Source organism: Cyrtonyx montezumae, unplaced genomic scaffold (assembly GCF_038088225.1).
Source record: "Cyrtonyx montezumae isolate F1298 unplaced genomic scaffold, pur_monq_1.0 scaffold_19, whole genome shotgun sequence".
Taxonomy (NCBI): Eukaryota; Metazoa; Chordata; class Aves; order Galliformes; family Odontophoridae; genus Cyrtonyx; species Cyrtonyx montezumae.
Window position 1 is genome coordinate 3029714 of NW_027071925.1, and position 24244 is coordinate 3053957.

General features: G+C 55.2%; 1 protein-coding gene across 6 annotated transcripts in view; it reads left to right on the forward strand.

Annotated features, from left to right (window-relative positions):
* The window catches only part of SEPTIN9 (septin 9), a 92754-nt gene extending 72303 nt beyond the window's left edge, over nt 1-20451 (forward strand). For 5 of the 6 annotated variants that reach the window (XM_065735166.1, XM_065735169.1, XM_065735168.1 and 2 more), the window contains 9 exons: nt 9916-10107; nt 11518-11646; nt 11978-12059; nt 12556-12693; nt 17063-17180; nt 17820-17915; nt 18100-18196; nt 19198-19249; nt 19641-20451. In XM_065735166.1, the coding sequence (XP_065591238.1) occupies nt 9916-10107; nt 11518-11646; nt 11978-12059; nt 12556-12693; nt 17063-17180; nt 17820-17915; nt 18100-18196; nt 19198-19249; nt 19641-19776 (1040 nt within the window). In that variant the 3' untranslated portion in view covers nt 19777-20451. Of the gene's footprint in view, nt 1-5360; nt 5427-9915; nt 10108-11517; nt 11647-11977; nt 12060-12555; nt 12694-17062; nt 17181-17819; nt 17916-18099; nt 18197-19197; nt 19250-19640 lie in introns of those variants that run through there. The other variant, XM_065735170.1, reaches the window with a different exon arrangement.
* Nucleotides 20452-24244: the final 3793 nt, after the last annotated feature.

Genomic DNA, 24244 nt, shown 5'->3' on the forward strand with positions numbered 1-24244 from the left:
GGATGCCCACCCAATAGGGGCTCCTTTCTCAGCACCAGCACCTCTAGGTCCCAGCTCTGAGCTGTCTGGGACCCCATGCTGTGCCCAGGTCCTGCAGCACAAAGGGACTCGGGGCTGTGGCTCCCAGCAGGAGGGTCTGTGCTGAGGTTGGGAGCCCTGCCTCAGCCTGGGGGGTCAGGTCTGTGTCCATGCAGGCAGTGGGAAGGGGCTGATGGAGATGCTGGGGTTGGAATCAGTGCTGGCCCCATGGAGCTCACCGCTGCCTCGTTCCCTGCCTTTTGGGAGTGTTGTGGTGATGGGAATTGTCAGAGCCAGGGAGGAGGGGATGCTTTTCCTCCTTTCTGTTTTTGTTTGTTAATATTTTAACAACAGCTCCTTATTCTTCTCCTGCCACTCGGGACAGCTGCTTGCACAATGGTCGTGGGAGAGCAGCAGCTCGCACATCGGAGCAGCACAAGGGGAGTGCTTGGGGCTTAGGTTTCTGGGCAGGGGGCTGGGCACATCGGGCTTGTAACTGAAGCTGTGTGCTGGGGAATTGTTCCTTTTTTGCTGTACCCCAAGGACATCTTGTCACCCAGCACCTTCACATCCAATAGTTTGGGGTTTTGCTGCTGCCTGTGCCCTCGGATGGGAAATGCTTTGTGCTGCACAGCTCCAGACCTTCCTTTCTAAACTCATGCCTTGTCTAAACCCACACTACACCAGGGAGGAAGCATCTGGGGCTGAGGCCATCCCCAGCTCTGCAAAGGAGCTGCCTTCCCCAGCTGCCTCCAACGGGGCCATTGTCACTGCATGTTGCCATAGCCTTTGCAGCACACTGAGCCCTGTGTGCAGCTGGTCGGGGCCAGAGGGCACTGACAGAGCCTGTGGCTGCCTTTCCCCACATTGAGATCATCACAGCTCACCCCTCTTTGGAGCCTGCAGACATCCAGCCCCCAGCGAGATGAGCTCTGTGTGCCAGATTTACTCTCATGGCTTCAGGGCACAGAGCAGAGGAGCACAGGAGCACCCTCCTGCAGCACGTAGCCCGATTGTAAGCGAGCTGCTCCGTGTTGTTTCCCCATCCAGACCTGATTCCAGGCTGTGGGACACAGCATACAGGAGTGCAGCCATGCAGGATGCGTGCCTTGCTCACAGCCCTGTGGCATGGACAGAAAAATACGCCTGGAGCACGTGGCACACTGCACAGCCAATAGCTCCGGAGCTGTGGATGCTTTTGTGGATACACTGCGTGGCTTTTTTTAGTGTTGAGAGCAAAATTACCTGCGTGGCTGGTGGTGCATGGAACCTCACAGCTATTAAACGTTAACAATTCAGCTGAAGGAGTTAATGCTGAAAACACAGCCCGAGGGCTGCCTGCTCAAAGCATGTGGCACGCAGCATCTCCCAGCAGCAGCACAGCCTGGTGCAGCGAGCCCTGGCAGCAAGGTTGGGCTGCAGATGCCTCTCTCTGCAGGGACGTGGCTGACCCTGCTGTGCTGGGGGTGAATGCAGGGATGGCTGATCCTCATCCCTGAGGTGAGAGCACCGTCTGCTCCCAGCAGTGGCTTGGTCTGAAGGTGGGGTGGTGCTGGAAAATGCTCTTCTGTTGGTCACTGCTGCACACAGCAGCCCGTGTGCGAGGGGTGAGGATTGCTGAGGTGGGAGTTCAGAAGTGATGCTCCGTGATAAACGATGTGAAAATGATGCTGAGGTCTGGGAGTGCTTTGGGTCGTGGCCAGGATGAGATGGCCGTGTCTCTGTGTCCCCAGTGCAGGTGCTGCTGCCCTCCTCCAACTTGCCTTCTCCTCAAACCCATGCAGAAGTGAGTCCCCTTCCCAGCTCCGCCCCGCTTCTATTTGCCATGGATTCAAAAAAAAGCAGGTCTGTAAAAGCCACATTTTCTTTGGGAATTGGATTAAGGCCCCTTGTTCTGTGCCGGGGACGCCGTGGCATGAAGCCTCTCATTGTCCTGGGCATTGCTGGCCCAGCTGCAGCACATTAACCCTTTCTGATCCCGGGGCAACACAAAGCTAGGGATGAATGGCCCTTAGCTAAGCAACAGGGACTTCTCCTGGGCTGTGTGATGGCAGGAGGCAGTTGGGAAGTTGAGTGTTGGCTGTGCTACGATGGAGGTGGCCAACCCCCAAAACAGATGGTGGGGTGTCCATCAGCATCTCCTGCTGCACATGGAGGGCTTGGGTCTGTTAGATCGGTATTTTTTTTAGGCTGTGCTATGGAAGATGATCCAACTGCATTGCTCCCCTCAGGTCTGCATGTATGTATGTATCTCTGTGAAAGACAAATAGCAGCAGGGCCCATCCTGTTCTGGTGCAGGCAGAGGTGGTTGAAGCAGCTCTGTGCTGTAGGGGACCCAATGCCCATTATCAGGCAGCTCTGATAAGAGCACAGCAGGGATTTCCCAAACGGGGCCCTGGACTGAGTCAGACTGGCACCAGAGCAGCTCACAGACCCCTGACAGCCAGGCTGTGATGAACTCCTGCTGCATTTTCCCATTGCTGTGTTAGATGTGAAGATGCAGTCGTCCCACAGAAAAGAGATGCAGCCCCCCAGTCCCAGGCAGCTGCACCCAATTATCCCGTTAACCCCGGCCCTGTGGAGCTGGAGCAAAGGTTTCCTTCTTTCCACGGTTAGGGTGCCCTAAATTCTTTCTTCTTTACCTCCAAAGGGAAATAAAACGGGAAGCACATAGCCAGGCAAGGGAACTCATCCCTGGTCACACAGAACATGGTTGGGAAGAGTATCCTTGAAGATGCCGAGTGCCCTCTGTCCCATTTGGCACATTGGTGGCCAAATTTTTGCCCCCTGCGAGCTGGAGGATGTTGGGAGAAATCTCTTTTTCCTGCTTTTTCCAAACATTCCTGACCCTGGAGCGACCTTCTAGCAAAGTCCATTCCCCACTGGGAAATGATGGATTGCCCAAGCACAGCCTGCGAGCGAGCTGTGGGGGGAAAGGGCACTGCTGGGGGGCACTACCAGGAGCATGGGGTGACTCATGGCAAGGACATGATGCCAGCTGAATGCCTCCAAAATAATCCTTCCTTCCTTCCTTCCTTCCTTGGGGCTGGAGAGCTATGATGCCCCACACAGGACACCAGGAGCTGCAGGGCTCTTTCAGCATTGAAATCCTAAATGTTGGTTTTCTGATCTCAGTCGTGCTGCCTCAAGTGAGTTTGCTGGTGCTCCCCAAGGTCGCTGGCTGTGCTTTTCCCACTGCTATTGATCTGTGGTTATAATAAATACAGCTGGCTGCCCTTCCAGGTGGCCGAGAGCCTGCCTGTCCATCCGAGTCACCAGGACCATGCAGGTGGGCAGCACTGCTGCACGATTAAAGCCATAAAAATGACTCCGTAAGCCCTAATGATGCTGCACTTCAGACTGGGGATCAGTGCGGTGAAATGAAACTGGAAATGTTTTCTCACTGTTTCTGCATTGCTGCACCCTGTGTTGGTTTGGTGTGTGGTGCCCGGTGGGGCTGTGGGATGGAGCCAGGAGGTCGTGGTGGTTCTGTGCTGCAGGATGAAGGACAATGGTTGGGATTTGCCCCAAAACTTGCTGCAGTTTGTTCAGATCCCTTGGTAAGGCTTGCAACACCAAGAGGGCCTCACCAGCACTGCTTCTAGCCCAGAATTTTTTATTTAAGAGAGGAACAATGACTTTGTGGTTAGAAGCTGAGCTGGGGGTTTGGCTGCAGTTCTTGGCTCTGCTGTGTGTGACCCTGAGCAGTCCTCCTCTTCATCTGCAGCACAGGGATAAGACTGCTTCCTTCCTCGTGGGCCTGTCCTGCACGCCCAGCCCTTGGTGCAGGAGCAGAGAGGTGCCCCTAGAACAACAAATCCTGGGGGTGGGCGTTGTGCAAAACCCACGTGTGTCTGAGCACATCCTCCTTCCCACTGGAAGCAGTGTGTCCCACTCCTGCCCTCCATGAGGCCTTGCAAGGCTGCTAGGACCTGCAAACAGCCCCAGCTGCTCCTCAGGCAAACCCCCCTCTGGCATCCCACGTTGGATTTTCCTGGAGATTAGGGAGATTAAAACTCTAATGCCCATTGATAGGGGTTAAGGCTTTTTTAAGTCATAAAAAAAAAAAAAAAGTGGTGTAATCCATCAGAAAGCTGTGCACAGCTGCAGCGTAAGCAGATTGAGGCTGGATTTCCTGCCTTGGTGTTAGGGTGGAGGTTTCTCTGAAGCTGTTATTTGTGGCACTTTGCTGGAGAAGGGCAGCGCCAGCCTGGCCCAGTGGCTGCAGGACCTGTGGGTTTGGGGCAGGATGGGGGGGAAGAGGGGTCAGCTCTGATGGCAGTGAGGAAGGGTGACGGGGTGAGACAGAGGGTGACATGGATGCTGCTGGTGTGGTGTTGGCAGCAGGTCTCCCCTTCTGGGCACTGAAGGGATGAGGGGTGCATCTGGTGATGCTGCTGCATGCTTTTAGAGGTGGAAATGAAGGGACAAAGCCGTACCATGTGCTCATGGGCAAGAGGTGGCTGGGGGAGGGGGGTCTGTGCTGTGACACGGGGCCCTTTCAGTACCAAGACTGCAAATGTGACCCTGCTTAACGCTTTAATCATCTTCAGGCCCTCCTCTGGACACAGGCATCCTAAAAGTGGGGAGTACCCATTTACAGCAGGAATCAGAACTGGGGTCCTGCAGGGCTCCGTGCCCCTCTCTGCCTCCTGCAGCATGGCTCCAGCTCTGGTGCTGGAGCGCTGCTGTGAGATGGGAGATGCTAAGATACGGGGCAGGAAGAGCTCACACAGACAGATAACATCTTTGTTGAGCTCCACTGCCGTCACCTTAAAAAAGCAACCAAGCCTGAGGGTGTAGATGCCTGCGCCTGGGCTGCCCCGAGCAGGGCATCGTGCAGCTGCTTTGTCCCCTGATTGTCACCACTTGTCCCCACATTGTGTGAGTGGCAGCGGCCAGGGGCTGTCGGTAAACCCCGGCTGAAAAGCGAGCAGCGTTCCCCCCACTGCGTGATGGGCTTTGGGCTCTGCTGAAGGAGTTTTGGGGTGTGTGAGAGTAAAAGAGAAAGTTTTGGTGAGCGGTGAAGTGTCGTGGAGCAGTGGGGCTCGAGCCCACGCAGGAGCGGACTGCGTTGAGACCGTGATTTGGGATAATGGGAGGGAGACTGGGGTGATGGGGAGCAGCCGGCAGACCTCGGTGGGAAGAGGGAGGTGGGAGCCTTTAAGGGATGGTTGGGGCCGGGGCGAGGGGAGGCTGTGGAGGGAGAGGGAGGAGGAGGAAGGGTGATGGGGGAGGAAGAGTGATATGGGGGGAGGGGGAAATGGGGGAGGAAGGGTGATGGGGGAGGAGGAAGCAGCAGGAGGGCAGGGTAAGGAGGAGGAGGAGGAGGAGGGCAGGGGGAGGAGGAAGAGGAGGAGGAGGAGGCGGGGAGCCGTGCGCTGCCGGAGCCGTTGCCGCCGCCGCGGGTGAGTCGCCGGTGCCCGAGCGGGGGGAGCGGGCCGGGGCTGGGCTGGGGTGGGGTCTCCTTTTGGGGTGAGACCCCAGGAGGTCGCCGCTGCCAACGGGGCGGCCCCGGGGATCGCCGGCGTGGTCACGGAGCGGGGCAAAGCAGCCCAGGTCGGCCAGGGGGCTCTGCCCTCCCCCGGTTCGCTCCATGCGGGAGCAGAGCGGCTCTTCGTCGCCCCCCCGGCCCCGGCAGCAGCGCCGGTGTTGCTGGCATTGTTCGGGATGGAGAGCGGCGGCGGTCGGGCTGTGGGTGGGAGGGGAAAATCCGCACCCCCCGTGCTGAGCCTGATCCCGAAACGCGGTTTTCCGGGGCGCCCGGACACAATCGGTCTTTGTGAAAAAGAAAAGAGAAAAGAAAAGGAAAGGAAAGAAAAAAAAAAACAACCGGGGCATAAATTTCCCCGTGAGAACTCGTTGCTGTGCGGCTGCAGCCGGGAGCATCCCGCGGTGCCCCGGGCCGGGGGCTCGGGCAGCTCCGTTACGGAGCACAGAGCTCAGCGATGGGGAAATGGGGACCCAGAAATCCCTTTTGTTGCTCTGTGGGTGTGCAGGGCCCCGTGTCCCTGATCAGCATCACCCAGCGGGGGCTCGGGGGCTCTCCCCTGTGCCGTGGGGCGGCAGCTTAGCGTGCTGCCAACACTGCTGCCGGTGCTGACCCACACAGTGTGCTTCCGTGGGGCTGTTGGTGGCCTGGGTATCCTGCAGGGCTTGCCTGCCCCGGGGTGTACCCCAGCAGTACCCCAATGGAGCCTGGGGTTTCCAACCCGTAGCCCAGCATTCCGTTGGTGGAAGCACAGGAGTGAACCGTGGGGGTCTTTCTGACTTTTTCTATCCTTTTCAAGTTTGCCCTGTTAATGAAAAAAGGACACCAGCCCGCAGCTCCTCCCTGCAGGTCTCTGTGAGCGGTTTCCTGTCTGTCAGCCCAGCGTGGGCCTCACGTGGTGGGAGAAACAAGGCTGTGCTGCCAGGGTGAGCGCGTGGCTGAGCCGCAGTGATGCCCAACCCCTGCCCAGGGCTGGAGCCAGCATCCCAGAACCTATGGTCCCAGCCTGGTGGTGAGACCAACGCTGTCACCAGGTGCCCTGGGGACAAAGCAGGTGGCCACAGCTCAGCTCGGGTGGCTGCGATCAAATGACAGCAGCATCCCCTGCTGCTGCTGGCCAGGATGTGGCTGCAGGAGCTCTGCACGTGGGAACGGCTGAATTGTGGGGGACTTTGGGGAATGCTGAGCTGTGCTTTGTGTTCCTGTACCCGTGTGCCCAAGCTGGCACAGATGGGCTGTGGGCAATCCCTACATCACAATAGGTCTGCAGCTCTGCTTCCAGCAGGGCTCTGCTGCCTGCCTCCTGCTGTTCCCTTGGAAAACAAAGTGGATTTGCAATACAATGTGTAGGCTGCATCCGCTTCTGTGTCTCGCGTCAGGGATGCAGAGGGACTGCAGGTTTGCTTTGCCCAGGAGGGCTCGGCCTCCCCGCGTGGGCCAAGTGCTCACCTTGGCTTGAGAGGGCACAGTGTCAAGGGGACTGTTGCTCCGTGGCTCCTGCAGAACTGCTGTTCCCCAGCACTCCAAAGATGTCAAAGCATTGGGAGCTTGCAATTTTGGCATGTGAGGTAGAAAAGCCCCCTGAGAAGAGTGTGCTGCGGTCCTGCCCATCTGCCGGGGCTGGCTGGGAGCTGTAAATTCACTCCTTGCTTCTAAAAATGTCTCTGTTACACCCAGCAGCCATAATTCTGGAGGACCGTTGCTCCACATCACTGGAAGGTTGGTTGGGCTGCACGACTCCCTTGAAACATCTGTGGATGCTCAGCTGCCTGGAAGCTGTGATGTTTTCACGCCCTCAGCTGACTGATATACGGCCGTTGGCTATCCAACCGGCTGTGCAAACCTATCCAACTGACCTGGCAGCCTGCTGTGTTTCCAGCCTAGCACGGAGGAAAGGGAGTTATCCCCCCCTCCAGAAGCCCCTGTGCAGCATCTTTGACCACTGGGTGCTGCTACTTGGGATGCCTGGGGCAACGTCTGCAGCCCAGAGCAGTTGGATGCCCTCGCTCATCCTCACTGTGGTGGTTTCCAGCATTGCTTTCCCAAAGGCTTTTTGCAGAGGGACCCTCTCACTGCATCCCTTTGCCCCGGGGGTGCTTCTCCGCGGCTGCTGCGCACATGTTATGTTTGGCTCACATGTGATGCTCGTCAGTTACGGTGCATCAGCCCTGAGCCTGTGGCAAAAGAAACTTGGGAGCAGCTGTCCGAAGTCGCTCTGGAGCTGTGGGCTGGTTTGTGCTGGTGTTCTGTGCTCTCTGCATCTCCAGTGCCCACGTGGAGGGGATTTCCCCAGCAGAGAGGACGTTTGTGCACAAGTTTCCATGCACCTCGTGTTTGTTGACCCACGGGCATCAGCAGAGAGAGCGGGCCCCGTGCTTCCCCAGGAAGCAGCTGTGCTACAGGGAGGCAGTGCTGGTTGAGGTCTGACTGCTGCTGGGGGCTCAGCAGCAGTCAGGCGTTCCTGTGTGCTTCTGAACTCCTCCCTTCTGCTGGGGCTGGCACAACCCCTTGTGAGCTGATGGGATGCTCAGGTTCCTGATAGGAACAGATCCTCTCTTCCCAGGGCTGCTGCCTCGGTGGGAAGCTGAAAGGAAGGAGAGCAAGAGCGTGGGTTGCAACGTTTCCCTGGGGAGTTCTCCGGGCAGTTCGTGTCCGTGCATCCCCGTTGTCCAGCGGAGCCTCCGAGTTGCAACATGTTTATTTATCTTCTCCCCAAACGGGAACCAGATGCTGGGACAGCTCGGCCTTTCACTGACTTTTTCCTTTGGGCCAGCTGCAGCAGTGTGGGCTGCGTGCACCTTGGTGGTGGCAGCTCAGCAAACTGCCACGTGTGGTGACCCCGTGCATCCTTCTGTGGCTTCTGTCTCAGCCCGAGGGGAACGTGGTCAGTGTGCACGGTGGGGATGGGCTGACAGCTGCAGTTGGTGAGCTGAGGGGTCTTTTCCAACCTTAATGATTGGATGATTCCCTGAATTCCTCTGCCAGCCCCCAGGAGGGGTGGGGCAGTCCCATCCTGCAGCACCGTGCTCTCTGTGTGTTGCCCTCCTGTTCTGCTCCTGGAGCACAGCACCGAGCAGTTGCACAGCCCTGTGCTTCTGGTGGCAGCATACTTTCCACGTGATTTAATTTTTTAGTGGTATGTAGGGTTGGGTTTTTGTTGTTGTTTTTTTTTATTATTTATTTATTCCACTTTTGGCCTTACTTCTTTGAAACAGGGCCAACTCAGGACCTATGGAAGGACCTCTAGCATGCTGCACTCTCAGTCTGTTCCAGGAGCTGTGCTGGGGCCTGACCTCCTGGTGCAGGGCTGGATGGAGGAGCAGATAGTTGCTGTGTGTGTCAGCTGCTCTGTTGCTTTCCAGAGGGGTTGGAGGTGGAAAAAAATGCTCAGAGCCACCCCAGCAGTGTCAATGATCGGTGTTGGGTTTGTTTTTATTTTTGATTCATGCTTGGACTTCAAGGAGTGCAGTGCTTGCAGGACATGAGCACTGCTGCCCCAAAGGGCCGGGGCTTGGTTTGGAGGAAACCCCTCTGCCCCAGCTGCAGAGGAAGGCATGCAGCTCCTCATCAGAGCCAGAAATAACAGTGGGATGAGGCCAGCGTGCGGATGGAAGCAGAGGTCCCTATTCCAGGTTTGAGGAATGAGGATGAGGACCTTTGCAAAAAGCTTGAAGAAAGTAAAGCACTTTGGCTGGGATACAGGGATGCGTGTGCTCGTTGTGCTTGTGCACACTGCTCTGGGGATGCATCACCTCGTTGTGCCTTCCTGGTGGCTCTGCTTCCTACCTGCAGATCCCAGAGGGGATGGGGCTCTGACTTTTTGTATGAAGATGTTAAATGAGACCATGGATGTTTCTCTCTCATCCTTCAGAAGCATATGCCTTCTTTGCAGTGTGGTGAAGAAGTGCTTTGGTGATGTGCATGCTCTGCACCAAGCTAAGTGCCCTGCTTCTCAGGCATGTCAAAGGCTTTGCTTTTCCCCTGACAGATGTCAGCAGAACTAGAGCAGTGTCGTGACAGCCCTGTTACTGTGTGGGTGCTCTGTCGTGCGACCCATTTAGATGTGGATGTGTTCTTCAGCTCTCGGCAGGCTGCAGTGGGGCTCTGCACTTGTGCTGAGGGCTTCCTCAGTGCTGGGTGCAGCTCACAGCATTGCACTGGGGTCTGGAGGGACCTGGCAGGGCTCTGCTCATGAAGCAGGGTGAGCAGTGTGGGGCTGCTTCCTCGTGCTGTGCTCTGTAGGGTTGGTAACGTGGCAGGGATCGAGGTGCATGAAATAGGTTAAGAAGTGCAAGCCCAAATTCAAAGCGATTCCAGGCGAAGATACTGCGTGCTGCTCTCTCAGCCCCCAAATGCCCCACATTGTTCAGCTCGGCCCCCCCTGACCATTCTCCCTTTCCCCCCAGGTCCAGAGGCCGTTCCCAGCCCCGTGCCCGGCATGACGGATGCTGTGCGTGATGCCGGCCCCAAGCAGGCGGCACCGGCCCGGCCGGACAAACCAGCTGCAGACTTTGGCTATGTGGGGATCGATGCCATCCTGGAGCAGATGAGACGGAAAGCCATGAAGCAAGGCTTCGAGTTCAACATCATGGTTGTAGGTGAGTGCTCCCTCTGGGCCAGCTGCCTGCAGTGGTTGTTTGTTTTATTCCGTGGCAATGTTTGTCCTCTCCGTCACCCCCTCAGGAGCAGCAGTTCAGCTCCATGTCACTGTCTCTGCCACAGGAGAATGCTGCTTGAAGAGTGCTGGTCAAATTAGGCAGTCATTACAGCTGGAATGGGGCACAGCCTGGCATTTGCCAGGGTCCCAGCGCTGTGTTGGAGTGCATTGTTCCCCTTAGGGATGTGCCCATGAGTACCTCCAAGGTGTCAGATGTTCCTATAGCTTTGCAGAGAGTGACAGCAGCTCCCTGGGCCCTGCAATGGTTTGACATTGGGAAGATACAGAATCACAGAATGAATCATAGAATGATTTGGGTTGAAAGGGACCAACTGTTGTTGGTTTAGAACGGACCTACTTTAGGGAGCCTGCTTTAGCAGGAGATTTGACTAGATGATGATCCCCAAAGGTCCTTTCCAGCTCCTACATTTCTGTGGTTCTGTGATTCTGTGGTGTCATAGATCATCTAGTCTCAACCCCCCCTACAGTGAGCTGGGTTGCTGACCCAACGTGGCCTTGAGCACCTCCAGGGATGGGACACCCACAGCTTCTCTGGGCAGCCTGGGATGTGGGCTGGAAGGTCACTGCGAGCCGTCTCACTGCAGAACCTGTTGGTGCAGGTTCCTGGAACATTTTTCTGTGTGAACCTGTCCGAGCAGCTCCAGGCTTCCCCCCGCACTCCCAGCAGGTGCTGGGGGCTGATTGGAAGGGCTTTGCTTTGGCAGCTCTGCATGTGGTAGGGAAGCCTGTGCTCTAGTGTGGATGGAAAACATTGTTCCTCCCTTGGCAGGCTCCAGAGAGCTGTTTACAGGCTGGGGAATTTGTAGCAGCATCAACAAACGGAGCTGTGGCTCTCCCAGCAGACATGGGGAGGGGTGTGGGAGGAACTGTGCCTATGGGAGGCCCAGGGATGCTTGGCTGGAGCTGGGAGGTAGCAGCCAGTGCAGGAGCACCTGGCCCAGACTGTTCCCTGTGTACCACAGTGTGTGCTGTGCCATGCTGCACTGTAGCACACAGTGGATGCAAAGGGCCAAGGTGTTGGGACTGCTGCTGCTGGGAATCCTGTCCTGCTGAAGACTCCCAGAGCTGCAGGGGGAGGACGTGGGAGTGCATGGTGGTTCGGGAAGCCACGTGCAGAGGAAGGAGCTCCTTTGTATATGTCCGCACTGCTGTCCTCCCCCTGCTTTCCCCTATGTGCAATGGTGCAAGGGGGGGCTTTGCCCCAGTAACACTGCCCTGCTGCCAGCTCTGGTGCAGGCTGAGTCCCAGCAGCTTCTCCATCTGCTGTCCCCTGCAAAAATAACCTGGAAATGTCACAGTGCTGACAATGGTTTGTCCTGCTGCTTTCCAGGTCAGAGTGGCTTGGGGAAATCCACATTAATCAACACCCTCTTCAAATCCAAAATCAGCCGGAAATCTGTACAGCCGACTTCCGAAGAGCGGATCCCCAAAACCATTGAGATCAAATCCATCACTCACGGTGAGGCTCTGCATATCCCAGCTGGTGCTTTGGCTTTCAGTCCTGCTGTGCCTTGTGTCCTGCTGAACCTCTGCTCTCATCTGCCTGAATGGGTGTGGAGCATCCCGAGATGCTCAGTGGGCTGGGAAAGTGCATCTTTTCCTTTTATCCTCCAACACTGACTTAATTATGATAGAAGAGAAGAAGCGAGGTGACAGCTGGGAGGCTGCATACAGGGCAGATGCAGTGCTGCATCCCCTTGGAGGGCTGGTTCCTGCATGCTGGAAGCTGTAGGAGGAAGCTGAGCCAGAGCATGCTTGGCTCATACCAGCTGCTTTCTTTTCCATTTCAGAGATTGAAGAGAAAGGGGTTCGCATGAAGCTGACGGTCATTGACACCCCTGGCTTTGGAGACCACATCAACAACGAGAACTGGTGAGCTGCCTGGGCACAGGGCTGCTGCAGGGAGAGGACACCCAATGCTGAGGCATCCTGCTTTGGTGCTGGGGCCAGGCTGTGGTCCCTATGGGCAGTGGAACAGAGGGATTGCCGTGGATGCTCCCTGGCACCGAAATGGACCCATAAACATCCTGCTGTTTGTGGCATGAGGCAGGCTTTGTTCCGTGCCAGGAGCAGCTTCGTGCCAGCACAGCTGGTCCCCAGACCTTGCTCATGTGGCCCTGGGCCCTGCCACATGTCCGTGGGGCAGCTGGGGTCTGTGCAGGATGTGGTGCTGGCAAGGCAGTGCTGTGTGTATGCAGAGTGCCTGAGCCCCTGTGTGGTCACACTGGGACAGGGAGGATGGGGGCTTTTTGGACACCTCTCTCTGTCCTGTGCTCCCTCTCCCTGTAGATGGGGCTTTCAGGGAGCAGGAAGGTTCGGGGTCCTGCTCTCTTGCACACCCCAGCCTCATGTGTCTGTGCCTCCACAGCTGGCAGCCCATCATGAAGTTCATCAACGACCAGTATGAGAAGTACCTGCAGGAGGAGATCAACATCAACCGCAAGAAGCGGATCCCTGACACCAGGGTGCACTGCTGTATATACTTCATCCCCGCCACCGGCCACTCGTACGTACACACCCGTGTGCTCCAACCCCTCTGTACTCCCCTCTGTGCCTCTAGTCTCACATCTCAGCTGCTTGGGGCAGCCCATCCCCAAAGATGGGTGTCTCTGGAAGGGTTTGGAGGAGCTCAGAGTCCTTCATGAGCACCTGGAGCTGCTTTAACCAGGGACAATGGGGTGTTTGCTCTTCTCCCGAGGCCATGAAAACCTTCATTCAGTTTTGCTTTGGTCACCTCTGCTCAGCTGAGGGTGGGCATCAGGCAGCGAGCTCTTGGATTTGATGGGATGATTACCTCTGCAAACAAAACTTGCTTTTCTGCTCCCCCACCTTTGTAAGAACTCCTGGAGCCAACGCTGTAACCCTTTTAGGGCATTCTGTGGGTTGTTTGATTAGTCTGCACGTGGGATGCAGTTTACTCTGTGCAGAGCTCTCCTGTCTCTGGCACTTCTCAAATGACAGCATCAAAGGGCTCCATCTCCTGCTTTTCTGTTTTAAAGACACAGAGCCTTTACTGAGAATCTGGGGCACTTGTGGTGTTTAGAAAGCCACAACTTGAAGTATCACAACACGAAGCAAGACCCGAGCTTCCTTTTGATTTGGGTCAATTCCATCCACTTCTGGCTTTGTCTGCATGGGGAATTTTTTGTGTCTGATTTCAGAAGTAAACTCGAACCACCAGCACTGTATTCATGTCAGCCTTTTCCTCTTGCTCACGGAGAGATGTATTCCAACAGAAGAAAGAAGGAGAAAAAAAAAAAAAGGTTTTGTTTTGCTTCTGTTGGTGGGCAGACAAAAAATGCACTTTTCACTGGAATACAATGACTGCATGGGGCAGCTATGCTCTTCTTGTATAATAGGCACAGCGTGTGCAGGGACCTCACAGCCTCCAAGAGAGAGCAGGAGCCCCCCCCCCAGGCTTGGGCTCTTCCTTTACGCTCTTACAAAGTGGAAATGTAGGAGGGGATGATGTGTTTGGCCATTCTGGCTGTGGTGCTGCTCATCTTGGGACCGATCCTCAAACCAGGTCGGGGTATTGTGGTGTGAGCTGTGCTCTGTCTGTTTCCCATCACTTTGGGCATTTAACCCTTGCACGTCTGTGGATGTGGGAGCACAGCGTGCAGCAGATGTGGACGGGAGGTTTGGGGCTTCTGCAGGCCGTGGGCTCTGCTTCCCATGCAGCACCCCATGGAGCTTGCTTCACCCCATCCCCTGCTGGAGCCCCTCGGCGTGTTCTGGTTTCTCTCACCGCCGGCTAGCAGTAATTGCTGGAGGTTCAGCTGCCTTTCTTCTTTCTCTCCACCGAACATGTGTTTCCAATATCAGCTAGCGTGGCTGTTGGAGGATGGTGTTGCTGAGCTGTGCGCAGCCCTTGCTGTAGTGCTCACCCCATCCTCTGCCCAGGGGCTGTGTACCCTGCCCTGTGCCACCCCCAGCATGGCTCACGTCCCCTCCTGCCTGGGGACAAAGAGGCTGAGAACAATGGAAGCTGTTGGCTGCAAAAAGGGGAACAAACCCCATGGAGTGCAAGAAGTGTGGGAAATACTGCATTCTCTAAAAGCTTGAGCAAGCATTGGGTTTTCCGTCTGCTCCCCTTTGAAGCCCAAGTCATGGTGCCTGGTACCCCGGTGTGCCTGTGGTACTCCCTGCTCTGTGCCCAGTTTGCAGCACAGGGCTTGCACCACGCTTAGCACAGCCTGATGCCTCCTACTGTTCTGCTCAAGGGTTAATCCAGGGAGAATTTTCCCTTCCCAGGGAGGTCAGGGCAGGATTTGCAACCCATCTAGCTCGCACACACCCTGTCCTTCTTGTAACACTCCTGTAAAACCATGTTAGCACAGGCTAAGGAACCTGCTGGCAGAGCTTTTAGCTGCAGCCGCACAAGCCGCACTCTTTGCCACCCAATAAATTTCTCAGCTGTGACCCCCACGAAGCACCGCCCGGCTCAGAAACGTGGCTCTGAACCATGGCCTGGCCCCGGCAGCTCTGCTCTGTGTGTGTGCCAGAGCTGTGTGCTGAGGGACAGACACCTTGCAGCTGTGATCGGGCCCCTCATTGGGGTGCTGAGTGCTGGGGTGGCTCAGCTTCCTGCTGCTGGTTTGATCTGGGGCACAACAAAGGAAATAGCTGCAGCTCTCAGTGGGTTGTTATTACCATAAAGGCATTTAGAGGTGCTCTGCAGTCCCCAGCCCCATAGTGGGAGGAGATGGGGGCAGCCAGCATTGCTGGGGGATGCTGTGCAGCAGGAGTTTGGCAGGAATTAGATCTGGGCTTGCCCCATTGTGACCTTGGCTGTGTCTGCCTGGGTCTGTGCATTGTCAATTAGTGCACATTCAAATCAGGCTCTCTTCCTTCATCATCTTCTTAAGCCCTTCGTTCTCCTTTGGTGACTTCAGATGAGTAACAGTGACTTCCAGCATCACTTGCTTTTAAATACATGAGGTTTTGGGGTTCCCCAAGAATTATGGCTGGGAGTTTGCAGCAGTTCAGCTCGTGGGTGTGATGTGCAGGGAGGAAACACCAGGGAACTTTACAGCATCCTGGGAGCTGCCCCGTGGTGCTGCAGCTGTCCCCTCTGCTTCCATTAGCATCACTGCTCTGCCTGTGAGCTGTGCCTCGCGAACAGCCTCAGCTCCTCAGCTGTGCCAGGGAGGACTGAAGGCTATGTTGGGGTGAATCTCACACGTCTGGTGGGCTGTGAATGCATCAGCTGCATGTGCATCCCGGGCTGTGCTCTGATGCAAGAGGCAGGAACACAGCCTCAGTGGGGAAGAGGCTTTTAAAGGGGAAAAATTGTTTGAAAAACAGCAAAGAGAAAGGAGGGGAAAGCATTCTGCTGGGAAAGGAACGTAAGTGCATTGCTTCCTTGGAGGTCTGGGAAATATATTATGTAGAGCTCCAAACAATGTTTGCCAGCAGCAGTGTGCTTAGATATGTCCATGGGGGTTTCCTTGTGTTTTGTTTTTTTTTTCTTTCTGTCTTTCATAGCCAAACTCTTTTCTTTTCTGGGGCCTGTAGTGATCTGTGGCTCCTGAGCTTTTGCTGGGAACTGGTTTGTACTCACACTGCTGGTACTGTGAGGAGCTCTCCATGCAGGGTGTTACCGGTCCCTGGGGGGAGAAGGGGTTTGGGTAGGGAACAGCTGGGATCTCTGCATGGGGGTACCCTTGAGCTGCTGTTTTAGGATCACAGGAGTGGCACGGTGCAGCTGAGCAGCTCTCTACAGATTGTTGCTGCTGGGTGGACTCGAGGGATGGAGATGGGGCAGCATCAGTTCCTTCTCCTGTGTGCTTGCAAAGCTCTTGCTGGGTTTGCAGGAGCCTTGCAGGGTCTGTGGGGGTTCTGAGCCCTTCATAGGGCCCACAGAGACCGCCACAGTGGGGTTTGGTTGGATGTGTTGGCGGTAGCTGCTGTTTTGACTGTGTTCTCCCCGTTTCTGGGTGCTTGGCTCAGCTCCATGTTGCCCCGTGCGTGGCTCCATCCTGCTCTTGTGGGTTCCTGGTGATGCGGGCCTCTGCTCTGTGGAACAGGGCTTCACCAAGGTCAGCCAGGCTGAGGTCGTGTCACCATGGGAGGACGTGAGTGTTGGGATGCCTTGCAGCTGCTGGGATCCAGTGCTGGAAAGATATTGAGGAGCCAGAGCACATCCAGAGAAGGGCAGCAGAGCTGTGAAGGGTCTGGAGCACATTTCCTATGGGCAGCAGCTGAGGGAATGGGCTGGTTCAATCTGGAGGAGAGGAGGCTCAGGGGAGACCGCATTGCTTTCTACATCTCCCTGACAGGAGGTGGTGGTGAGGTGGGGGTTGGACTCTGCTCCCAGGTAACAGTGATAGGATGAGAGGTGGTGGCCTCGAGCTGCAGCAGGGAAAATTCAGGTTGGATATTAGAAAAGATTTCCTCTCAGAAGGAATGGTGATGCAGTGGCATGGGCTGCCCAGAGTGGTGGAGTCACCGTCCCTGGAGGTGTTCAGTTCCCATGGGGATGTGCCATTGAGGGACATGGTCCGTGGGCACAGTGGGGGTGAGCTGGTGTTGGACTCGGTGATCCACGAGATCATTTCCAACCTTAATGGTTTGATGATTCAATGATTCTGTTGTGCCTCGTGAGATCAAACTTTGACATTTGCCTCAGAGCAAGGAGAGGTGTCCCTGAGCTTTTCAGCTGCATCTAACCCCCAGTGATAAGAACAGCACCTGGGAGGAGTGAGGGGCAGAGGCAGGGTCAGGGTATGTGCCTGCATGGCACGGAGGGTGGTTTTCCTGAGGAGCTGAGTGCTGGGGTTGTGCATTCACTTTGGCTTCGCACTCTTGAGACTTACACTGTACAAATTTTCCTCCCCACAGGGAGTCCCTCATCCCTCTGCTGTGTTTTTCAGGCTCCGACCGCTGGACATCGAGTTCATGAAACGCCTGAGCAAAGTGGTCAACATTGTCCCCGTGATCGCCAAAGCCGACACGCTGACACTGGAGGAGAGGGACTACTTCAAGCAGCGGGTGAGGGGCTGGGGCCATGCAGGTTGGGAGCTGAGCTCTGGCCACCAGCCCAGCATTCCTCAGCTGAGCAATCCCATGCGGCAGGGAGCGGCCTTCACTCTTCTTTGTGTTTCTCTTGGAATTTTGTCAGTGCGGGATAAGTTCTGAGCTCGTGGTCTAGGGGCCTGTTTCTCCTGCCTCCTTTGTTGCTGTTGGTGTTATTTTCAGGCTGGTTTGTTGTGTTTTGGGAGGCTGATGGTGGTGCACATCGAGGCTGTAAAAGCCTTCCTGGGCAGCAGCAACCAGGCACAAATGTGTGTGTCTGCTCAGCTCAGCTGGGCTGCATTTGTGGGGAAGCAAGGCATGACATTCCCTTGACTCTGTTGGTGGGGAGCTAGGGAGGGGCTGACTGAGTGCACATGAGCAGCATCTGTGCTTTCCTCTGCGTGCACACTGAGCTGCATATGCCCCAGATACCTTGGTGCAGTGCAGGGGATGACTGAGGCACCATATGCTGTAGTGCTGGAGGACCAGCCAAGATATCAGTGCTTGCCTTCTGGGTATTGCTGTGCCCTGGTATGAGTTGGGAGCCTTTAGGATGGGCTGGGAGCAGTTCCTTTGCCTGAGCCTTCATGTGTTCCTCTACTCTTCCTCTCCCAGATCACGGCCGATCTCCTTGCCAATGGGATTGATGTGTACCCTCAGAAGGAGTTTGATGAAGATTCCGAAGATCGGCTCGTGAATGAGAAATTCAGGGTGAGTGTGTGATGTTGGAGCTGGATGCCCGGGGCTGGGGGTGTGCAGCTCCATGTGCCCATGATGCCTGGGGGCCCTCTCAGCAAAAAAGGAAAGCAGCTCAGCCCAGGACTCTGCTGAGCAGCCTGGTTTCCTGACTGCTTTTTCAGAAGGAAAACGTAACCTTGCTTTTTTCTGTCTTCAGGAAATGATCCCATTTGCAGTGGTGGGCAGTGACCAGGAGTACCAGGTTAATGGAAGGAGAATCCTTGGAAGGAAGACCAAGTGGGGCACTATTGAAGGTAGCTTGTCCTTGCTTCCCTCCCTCCTGAGCCGATGCCCTGCCTTGGCAGGTGGTGATAAGGTCCTTCCTTATGACTTGACTAGATGATCTCAATCTTATCCAACCCTAATAATTCTATGATATTGATTCTATGAATCCTCCACGCATTTAGCAGTGGGATCTCATCATTCTTCCATCTTCATCCTGTAGACATCTTCCTTTTTTTTTCTTTTTCCCTTCTCCCATTTTAAATCATTGTTTGAAGGCTTCTGACTCCAGTCCCTCACATTTCCCTGCTCCTGCCTTCTGGCAGCCAGCTGACACATCTCCAGTGCCACCCCTCTGCCTTCCTCCCCTTCATTTCAGGGACTGCTGTTGTTTATGATTCCTTTTTATAGGATTCCCGTGTTGAGGGATTGTTTAACAAAAGCAAAGGAAAATGGGTGTATTTTTAGTCTCTGCTGCCCTCTTGTGCTCTATCCTTGGAAGCTCTGAGTTCAGTGGGGTTCAGAATGGGTTGAGTGTGGGTCTCCCCATGCAGAAGGCAGATACCACACAAGGACCCTGTGTGCCCGTGGGTACCTTGCAGAGCAGTGTTACTTGTCCTACCATTTCACAGAATCATAAAATCATAGTCATCAAGGTTGGAAAAGACCCACAGGATCACCCAGTCCAACCATCCTCCCATCACCCGTAGTTCTTACTAAACCATGTCCCTCAGCACAGCCCAAACGTTCCTTGAACGTTCCGCATTCTCTTCAAAGTTTGCTTGGACAAACAACAAAAAAAAAAGGAACTCAGTGCTCTAAACTCAACTGCCTGGTAAACTGAGAGCTGTTATGTTCATTGTGCTGGTGCAGCATCCCTTGCTTTTCCCTCTTGCAAGCACTCCACCCTTGGGGTAGGTCCCTGTCCCCACTCCCTACACACCTTTGAAGCCCGTCGCACCCTCCTGCCCCAGGCAGTTGCCTCACTCATGCCATGGGTGTACACTGATGGATTTCTCTCTCTCCCTCCCAGTGGAGAACACGACACACTGTGAGTTTGCCTATCTGCGGGACCTCCTCATCAGGTGGGTAGGACTGCGCTGTGTCCCTGAAGCTTCGGTCTCCAGTTGGCATCCAAAGGGCAGAGCTCTCCCCACCAGATGCTGCCCTGCTTTGCTTTGCTCCTCCATCCCTCCCTGCTTCCCTCTCAGCCCTCACAGGGGTGGCCCCATGCTATGGGACGTGGCTGCAGGGGGCTTCTGGACTGGGGGCTTCTCCAGCTGCTCATAACTGCCTTTGCTTCCCCCCCCACATCCTAAAGATGTGACCAGAGATGCAGGTGGGGGCACGTAGGCTGCAGAGAGGGTGGGAAATGAGAGGGTGGGAAATGAGAGGGTGAGGTGACAGCTGGGGTTGGCACAGCAGACGTTCTGCCCTGCATGAGATGTGACCACCCCGTGTCTCTGTTTCCCGTAGGACACACATGCAAAACATAAAGGATATTACCAGCAATATCCACTTTGAGGCCTACAGGGTGAAGAGGCTGAACGAGGGCCAGAGCTCGCTCTCCAACGGCGTGACCGACAAAGAGCTGGTGGCTAACGAAATGTAATCGTCTCACTCTGTAGCCAGGACCTTGCTCGCTCACGCTCGCTATTTCTACCCCCTCCTCCCTTTATTTTTATATAAATCCTCTGCCACTGTCCCTCTTCCCCCACCCCCACCCCCCTCGCCAATGTTAACTGACCAAATAACCAGACGCCGTATGTTGTACAGAGCGGGACGAGTGCCCGTCCCCCGCTGCCCCCCAGCCCTGGGAGAGGGGGTGGAGGAGCCTCCTCCCATAGGGCCATATGGATTTGGGCTGTAGGGCAGCAGGTGCTGCAGGGTCCCAGGGTGTGGTGGGGGTCTCCTGCCCTCTCTGTGGCCATGCACCCAGGTTTGTTTGCCAAAGTCTCAGTACCTCTGTCCCACATCTCTGCTGTTTTTCCTCTCCGTCCATTGGAGGCAAGGGTTGCTCTGTGTGATTGTGCCCTCCAAAAGCAAAGCGAGGTACAGTGGTGTGAAGACAGCAAGACAGAGCCATCCCTGTCTCCTGCCTCCTCCTCAGCAGCCCTGCAGCACCAGCCCTGACCCAGCCCCCCCTTCCTTACCTACATGCAATAAGCTGGGAGCACTGGGGTGTTACCTTGCCTCGCAGCAGCCCAGCTCTGGGAGAAGTGCCTTTAGGATTGATAGCTTGCAATAGTGCAGAATGGGGGCGGGGGGTTGTGTCTGGAATAATGCTTCCCCAGTGCTTTGCAGAGACTCCTTGTCCCTCTCACTCGTGGTTTGGCCCATAGGTATGGCTGGGTTCCTATGGACCCGTGTGTATTTAGTTTTCACCTGAAGGGGGTTCATCTCCGTGGAAGGCTCAGAGTGTGTTTGAAGGAGCCTGGGAGTGGAACATCTCTGCAAAGCAGTGCTGGGAAGTGCAGGTTTGTCCTGCCTGACCCTTGTCGTAGTGGGCTTTTCCCTAAGTCACAGGAGGTCGTTAGGTGTTATTCTTTTAGATGTCATTCCTTTGCGTCCTGTGTGTGACATCTGTAACATGCTCCTCCATGTGAACAGCCCTTGTGCCAGGGGCTGTGCCCACACCTCCATGGGGTCCTACATGGGGTCTGCAGGGGAGCTCCTCGTGACACACGTGGGTGGCCCTGGAGCCCCTTGTCCCCCTGCCCCTTTCCTGCTGTCAGCTGCATCCATCCCTTCTCTCCTCTGTGGGATGAAACCTCATGCAAACGGCCCTTTTTTTTTTGTTTTGTTTGGCATGTAGTAACAGCAGTGTGGCCCACCCATCATATCCTATGGGGCAGAGGAGCAGAGGCAGCTCTGCCTTGCTTGGAGTACTCATGTGCTCAGAGGAGGGTTTGCAAGTGCTCCCTGGGAGAACACTCTCTCCCCATAGCTCAGTTTCCCCCTGTGCAGCAGCTCTCGCTGAGCTGCCAGGGAAGCACGACCATTTGTGTGCTGACTTGCTATGTTTTAGCAAGAACAAAATGCATTTGCTGAAAAGGAAAAAAACAACAGGTGTGTTTCAAGTGTTACAGAGACTCAAAGGGGAGAAAACGTCATTGGCCATTCTCCCTCTGGTCGCTCTCTCACGCTGGGCTGCCCCCTGCCATGTACCCTGGGGTCTTAATTTGGGGGGAAGGCCAAAAAAAATAGGAAAACACAATAATAAAAGAAACCCAAACTTCATGCAGATGAATTACGATGGCCTTTTGGGGGTTATAAGCATTATGACAAGTTTAGTCCTTTTTTTTTTTTTTTTTTTTTTGTATAAATAATAGTGTTTAATATGTATTTCCCAAAATAAATGTTTTGAATGCAGACTTGGGGGGCTGCTGCTCATTTTGAAGCGACTGTTCCTTGGGGGCAGGGATGGGTTTGGCGTGTGGCTCGTGCTGGGCTGGGAGTGATGGGAGTGGGAGAGCAGCTGCTGGATGGGGCTGTGCCTGTTTTGGGGGATGGCTCAATGCATCCGTGAGCCATGGGGGCACCGTGGGGCTGCGGAGGGGTCCCATGCCCAGCACCTCTCATACATGTGTTTTTTTTTCCCCAGGGTGGCTGAACTGCATGCAAACCAATAGGACAGGACCACCTTGCTGTGGGTTGGGTTCCCTGCAGGCGTGTGGGATATAGGGCATCTTTATGGGCCTGGTTATCTGCTGAGCTCCAGCAGGAGGTGTCACTGCCTATGGCAGTGGTGTTGGGACTACGTGATCTTAAAGACCCCTTCCGACCCAAACCCCTCCATGCTCCTGTGATCCTATGCACGCCATCCAGCAGTGCTGAGCCCATCCCGATGCCTTTTGGGGTTTTCCAGGCGATGTGCTGTGGTGGTGTGTTTATTTTGGCTCAGGCATTGCTCACCCCCCGCTCTGCCACCCCTCAGGTCCTCACCGCTGGAACCACGGCAAGACCCCAAGCACAACCTCCTTGGGGGGGAAGAATCAACATGCAGTTGTAATTACAAACACGGGCCGTGGGCTTTGCTTCTGGCAAAGCATCTGCAGCAGCTTTTTCCCTACAGCATTTTGTTTTTCCTGCAGCAGTGTTGCTTCTTTGTGGCCTTCTTTTAGATGAGGAAGGGGCTGCACCGGTGCTGGTGCCGGACAGGAATGGGCTCTTGCTACAAGAGAGGGCAGGTGGGGAGGGCTCCTGCAGAAAACCTCACCTTGGGAAGGGTTTATACAGCAAAATCCCCCCGAGCATCCCACGAGGGGCTGTTAGGGGGCAGTGGGAGGCACTACATGGCCACATCCCAGTCCCCCCAGTGGTCTCTGGGGTACGTGTGCTTAACGATGCCGCAGTGGCAGAAAGGGCCTCCTGCTGATGGCTTATTGAGTGGCCTCGCTTCAGCAGCTGGGGGAAATGAAGATGAGTGAGAGTTTAATTACTGCAGTGATGGGCACTTGCTCCTGTTTGCTTTGCTGCAAAGGAGAGGGGTCCCTGAGCTTGGGGGTTTTTGGGGTGACACCAGTGGGGATGGAAACCTGAGCAAGGGCTGGGGCTGCTCCCTGCCCCACGAGTATCGTGCCTGGCCCAGCTGCTATAAATAATACGAATAAAAGGGAGCATCAATAATTAAAGCAGCTCATAGCGAGTGGTTCCTGAAACGTCTGCCTGATTTAAAAACTAATTACTTGGAGGGTAATCACCACCACCTCGTAGATAGGAGCCCGGAAGCCAGCAGCAAAGCTCAGGGGATGGGCATTTAGGATGAGCTTTTAGGATGGGCCTTCGCTGCCCAAAATTCACTGCCCCACCTGCACAGCGCAAGCGGTGTTGAGGGATATTCTGGGATGTATCTCCTGCACCAACTCACGGTGCTCATCAAAACCCGCACACAGCCACGTGGGACCCATCCTCGTGGGAACTCCTTTTGATGTGCACTGCTCTCTGCAGCAGCAGATGCAGCGTTGGCTTTCTGAGCTCTAATTGCTGCGGGGCTGCGGAGCTGCAGTGGGCAGCAGGGGGCTTTGATCAGCTCTGTGGCTGCAGCAGAAGGCAGAATTTGTCCATCCATCCCCACCTGCACCACCCCGAGCCGTGCAGCTCTGAGAACCAGAGCAGAAGGGTTTGCTCCCTGCCCATCACATGTCTGAGTCTGCAGCTCCCTGCTCCACGTTTGGCCACGCTCATCCGGCACCAACTCCTGATTCTCACCACTGCTCTGCGTTGCTTCATTTAGGAAAACAGAATAATTTATTCCTAACGTCTGGGATTCGGGAGCCTTCCACCCGCAGCCCACAGTATTTTCTCATTAACATTACCCAGCTAAGCTCAAAACCGCCATTTCAAAAGTCATGCTTCCATCAAAGGCACATTATCAGCTGCCCAGGGACTCCAAAAGTTTACTGAAGCTTAAAGACATACCTCACAGCACACAGTAATTCCCTCTTTTTATACCTACTGAAACCATCTTTTGAGAACCTATCAGTCCCACAAACCCTCAGCAGCAAAAGGTGTGAGACTGCTGCAGAGAGCTGGAAAACCTGGCTGGTTCCTGGCCAGCTCCAAAAAGCCCATCCTGGGGCTGCCCCCAGAACTGCATGGAATAGGAAGGAGCCCATCTCACAGAGGAGAAAGCCATCTGATGAACACTAATTCCCAACCTGAGCTCGGGCCAAGGCTCAGCTCCGGGGCAGGAGGAGTCTGGAGGGACCCAGATGCAGGAGGGGCTCAGCACTGGCTCAGGGACACAGCTCTGAGCATTGCAGCCTGGAGGAGCAGTGTGTCCCACCAGCTGATGCTGTGTGCATCAGCTTGTCAGCCCCTTCCCTTCTCTTTGCCATTTCCTCACATCCTCCACCATGAATTAAAACTTGCCCAGAAAAATGTGGGTTCCCCATCCCTGGAGGTGCCCAAGTTGGGGTTCAAGGCAGCCAGCCCACAGCAGGAGATTGGAAGTAGACCATCTTTCAAGTGCTTTCCAACCTACTACCTTTCCCCCACACAGAGGACTGTGCCTGCAGCATTGCTGCTGGGACTGCAGAGGTGCCCACTTCCTCAGACTCAAGCCCGGAAAGCTCTGT